We start from the raw sequence: 4,859 nt of genomic DNA on the forward strand, positions 1-4,859 counted from the left end.
GAAGTGGGTGGTAGTGGAGGGGGCAGCTGGAAGGGCCGGGGGGTGCCGAGCCGATGCGGGCCCGCCCGGGGTGATGCTCCGCCAGGTCCCGGGGCGCGGAGTCGCGCAGGGCGGCAGCCGGCACAGAGCCGACCCTGGCTGTCTCTGCCCCGGTCTTTGCCTGGCTCCTCCCATGGCCGGGGCCGGGCCCGGGGCAGGAGGTGGACTGGCTCCGGGGGCCGGGGGGCGGCTTTGGAGTCGCCTTCCAGGTAGACGAGAGCAAATGGTCAGCCGCGAGCCGGGGATTATGTCACTGGTGCCGAGGCAGGAGCTCCGAAACGCTGCCTGGCGGGGCTGATTGACAGCCGGGCCGGGAAGGCAAGGCTATAAAAGGCGGCAGCCGCCCGCCGAAAGCCACTGGAGAGGATCCGAGCCGCTGCTGCCCCGCGCAGGGAGCCCGCAGCTTTTGGCCCCTGCCTTGTCCCCGGTGGCTTCCACTCGCTTTCCCCGTTGGATTTGACTGGGGGCTTTCCAAAGGGCAAGAGCATCACTGCAGCCTTGCATGCCAGGTAAGGAGGGAGGGGAAGGCTGGAAAACTTTGCCTGCCGGGGTGAGCTGAGCTGGCTGGCGAGCTGAGTGCAGTAGATTGTGATGAGTCGGCTACAGGACACCGCTATGGGGAGGTCTGTCTGCCTTTGCCTCCCTTCCCATCGTCAGTCTCCTTGTCTCAGCTGAGCTTGTGTCAGATCTCTTTTGTTGTTGCTGTTGGTTTGGGCACAGCTGAATGATGCTGGTGGAGAGTACCTTGTGTCAACCAGCATCCCCGATGTGCTCACACTCCGGACAGCCATATATCTTCAGTGGGCAATATTATTATACTAATAGCTTTCTTGATGCAGGGTCATTAGATACATAGTGTTTTATCACACAAGCAGGCGCGGGTTAGCAATAAAGGCACATTGGTTTTTCTGTTGCCCCTTGGACACTGTGCTCTATGGTAAGATGTGCATTAGAAAGGCAAATGCATAAAGATTAAAAAGGAAAATAAAATATTTGTAAAGGATTAGTCTTGTAGCTGGGATGTTAAACCTGAGTTAGGAGATTTTTAAGGGGGAAAAAGACCCCTTGCTGGGTATACCTGACCCCTAGTTGTCTTTCTTGCTTGGTGCAGCGGGCTGGACCCGATGCTCTTCCAAGGTCCCTTCTGGACTTACAGTCTATGAATCTATGCATTTTCCCATTTTTGCAGAGTATGGTTTTGTAGAAATAGCAAACAGAGTTTTCAGTAGAAAGTTTGATTTTCTGAGGGACGGAAAGTAGCCCTGAACTCTTTTGGTGTATAGCTTAGAGAGCTTTTAAAGTAGTGGTATACTGTTATCCAGAAAAGCATGTCTGCACATTGCAGCTGGCAGACTGGATTTATTCTAATGACTAGACAGTAGCCCTGAACTCTTTTGGCATATGTGTTAGAGCTTTTAAAGTAGCAGTGGTACCCTGTTATTCAGAAAAGTCTGTCTGCACATTACAGCTGGGAGACTGGGCTAATTCTATTCAGCACAACACACACATGCACATGCACACGTGCACACACACACACATACTTTTCCCTCATATAACCATATTGCATTACATGAAGGAAACATCCCAATAAAAATAATTCAGCACTGTGAGATAAATCTTAATTTAAGGACATGTGCATATGCATGTGCATGTAAGAAAAAGAAATTTTCTATGGTGACAATGAAAAGCTGTAATAGAACTTTTGAAATGCAATTATCTTGCAAGGCATTTAACTGTATAGTCTCATTCAAAGGGGAGTTAAGATGGAGCACTAGCATAGTGCATCTTCTGTCATTTGAAAACTTGTTGGCATCTTGAATAAAACCAGAAAGAAAATTCTGCTGATATGACATGTCTTTTCTGTATATTGTTCCCCTTTAGGGATCTTTGTATGGACACGGGGGTCTTAATATGTAAATATACATCCTCCTTACACATGAAGTTATAATGCTTTGCTCTTGACATCAAAACCAAACTTAAACAAGCAACTGTGATGTAATAAATATAGGACTATGCATGCAAGTAAGGAATAATAGTAGGAGCAGATCAACTCTCAATCACAAGTATTTCCCACCCCCCAACTGTCTCATACCTATTGTCTTCCACCCCTCTGATCTTCACTGCCACACATTTTTATTTTCACAGACCTGCATTTTGCATTTTGGCTTCTGTTCTACCCATGAGAGCACATAATTCACCAGCAGACTCCCTATATGCCTGAAGAGGGGTGTTTGTGCCCAAAAGCTTGCAAAGAACAATTTTTCCAACTATTTAGCTGGTCTAATAGAAGATATCACACCTACCCAAAGAACCTTGGCTGCCTGTGTCCTTAGACCAACACGGCTACAACCAACACCCCCAATCACAAGTATGTTATTTCATCCAGAAAAAAAATCCACAAATAAATATATTCAAAATCAAATTCCAATGATATACACTATTAGCCATAAACATTGCTTCCAAATAAGGTGTTGTTGGGGTGAATCATGTGACAGCTGCCAGTCTACAGTTGACATGGAGTATTTGCCTAATTCATTTATGTTTTGGCTTATTCATAGAAGTTATGCTACTGAGGAGCAGCCTGTTGTGGCTAACCTTCTTGTTGACTCTGTGGGCTACTTCAAATGCTCAAGGTAAGCCCTGAAAGTTCCTAATCAGATTTGTAGCAAGAAGTAATGACTGCACCTGCAAAGCTAAAAGTTGGTTTAAAAATGACTTATCTAAATCCCTATACACAATAGTATAATATAAGAGAAAAAGGGCTGCTAAAATAACTTTTAGCTTTCTTTAAAAAAGTGTTACTACAGATAAATTTGGATAACATTTCCCTCCTACCCAAGAAAGAAAAAGATAAAAATAGTTTTCTCTAGTGAGTGTTGACTTACGTTTACTTATCCAAAAAAGTAATTGCTAAAATATTCCTTTTGCAATGCATATGAAATATGAGAATGGCTTAAGCTGACTGGGCGGGCGGGATCTGCTTGGCAGGAAATGTAGAAAGAAAGGGAAAAAACTCCACGTGCCAAATTTAGCTTCGGTCTAAATCGGCACAATGCCAGATTTTTTTTTTCTGTGCAAGTTCTTGAGATAAGTTCATCCTAGGTGTAATTCTGCTTTTCTTGAGAGCTAACCTACTGTAATGTGGGTGTTCATTTGATTCTTCCAAGTTGCAAGTTAAAATATTACAACTGATTTGAAAGCTTTCCTTATGACAATAAGCATTTTTATGTATATGGGAGGATGACCTTCACTAAACTAAACATATATTAGTATTCGTATACGTAAAGAAATGATGTACAAATACAAATGGGTACATAGATGTATGTATTATTATATACATACATATGCATGTTGCCAAATATGGGGAAATGCTCAACAGAAGGATATGCCAAATGTAAATACTGCTCATTCTTGCATGCCAAATATGTATTAAATATGCTTCTGTCTTTAAAGAAGATGCGAGTACTGGATTTACTGTGTCAAAGTGGTAGCCAATATAGTAGTGTCTATCAAACTATTAGAATAATTGTATGTACTGTGTATGGTTATATTTCATTGCGTTCCTTTTTGTAATCACATTGTTACATGCTCTTGACTCTCACAGATGGTGACAAGGAAGAGGAGACTACATTCGACTTGGTTCAAATCAGTAACATAAACCGAAAGACAATTGGAGCAAAAGTATTTCGGGGTCCAGATCCCACTACCCCGGCATATCGTTTCATTCGATTTGACCACATACCTCCAGTGAATCCAGAGAAATTAAAGCAGATTATCAAGCTCTTACGGAAAAATGAGGGCTTTATTCTTTCAGCCACCCTGAGGCAGGACAGGCAATCTAGAGGCACCATCATTGCTTTAGAAGGTCCTGGCACCACCCAGAGGCAGTTTGAGATTATTTCCAATGGCCGAGCCAACACTCTGGACCTCATCTATTGGGTGGATGGCTCCCAGAATGTGATTTCTTTGGAAGATGTGGACCTAGCAGACTCACGGTGGAAGAACATCACAGTTCAAGTAACAGGAGAGAACTACAACCTCTATGTTGGCTGTGACCTTATTGACAGCTTTATCCTGGAGGAGCCTTTCTATGAGCAGCTGAAAGCAGAGAACAGTAGAATGTATGTGACAAAAGGGTCCATTCGAGAGAATCACTTCAGGGTAGGTAACATGGATGAGTTATAGTCTGTGCTGAGGTAAGGAATATAGCTGCAGTTAGTATTGGAAGACAATGGGCCTAATTCTTTTTTTTGTATATACCCCAATGTCAATATAGATAAGAGGATTCAAGAGCAGAATTTGGCCAAATGCCTTCTAATGTATTGCTGGAGGTTAACAGCAGGAATTTCAGAGTTTATACAAGTAAAGAATTGACAAAATATACTCTAGGGCTAGAGGAAGTGTATTCTATTACTGAATGAACATTTGCCTGCAACTTGTCAACTCCATTAGCCTTCTTTTCCAATCGTGGGCCTTCTAGGGAAGATGCTTTCAAGCATGCTACATTTTGTGGTGATTTGCAGAGTGTTGGAAATTTTCTGATGGACTCTTTTCCATCAGAAAATGATGAGATAGTGAAAGTGACATATTTCACAGAAAAACATTGTGATTTTGATAAAATTTTGTTTCAGAAGAAAAACTCAGGGAAAAAATTCTGTGGGGAAGAAATATCCTACTTCAACCTTTCCCAAATTGTTTTGTTTTTCCATTTCAAAATAACTTTCCTTCCTCTTTTTTTTCTTTTACATGATCTAAAACAAAAAAATGAAGACTTGGAATCAAAATGTGACCAACTTAAAATGAGATCCACCCCCCCCCCC

The 4,859-nt window shown here is 42.6% G+C and overlaps 1 protein-coding gene across 2 annotated transcripts in view; it reads left to right on the plus strand.

Annotated features, from left to right (window-relative positions):
• Nucleotides 1–220: 220 nt before the first annotated feature.
• Nucleotides 221–4,859, plus strand: part of THBS2 (thrombospondin 2) — a 43,137-nt gene continuing 38,498 nt past the window's right edge. Inside the window, exons 1-3 of one of the 2 annotated variants that reach the window (XM_019549920.1) lie at nt 221–548; nt 2,598–2,672; nt 3,644–4,200. In XM_019549920.1, the coding sequence (XP_019405465.1) occupies nt 542–548; nt 2,598–2,672; nt 3,644–4,200 (639 nt within the window). In that variant the 5' untranslated portion in view covers nt 221–541. Of the gene's footprint in view, nt 549–2,374; nt 2,408–2,597; nt 2,673–3,643; nt 4,201–4,859 lie in introns of those variants that run through there. The other variant, XM_019549921.1, reaches the window with a different exon arrangement.

Source organism: Crocodylus porosus, unplaced genomic scaffold (genome assembly GCF_001723895.1).
Source record: "Crocodylus porosus isolate Cpor-Errol unplaced genomic scaffold, CroPor_comp1, whole genome shotgun sequence".
NCBI lineage: Eukaryota > Metazoa > Chordata > Crocodylia > Crocodylidae > Crocodylus > Crocodylus porosus.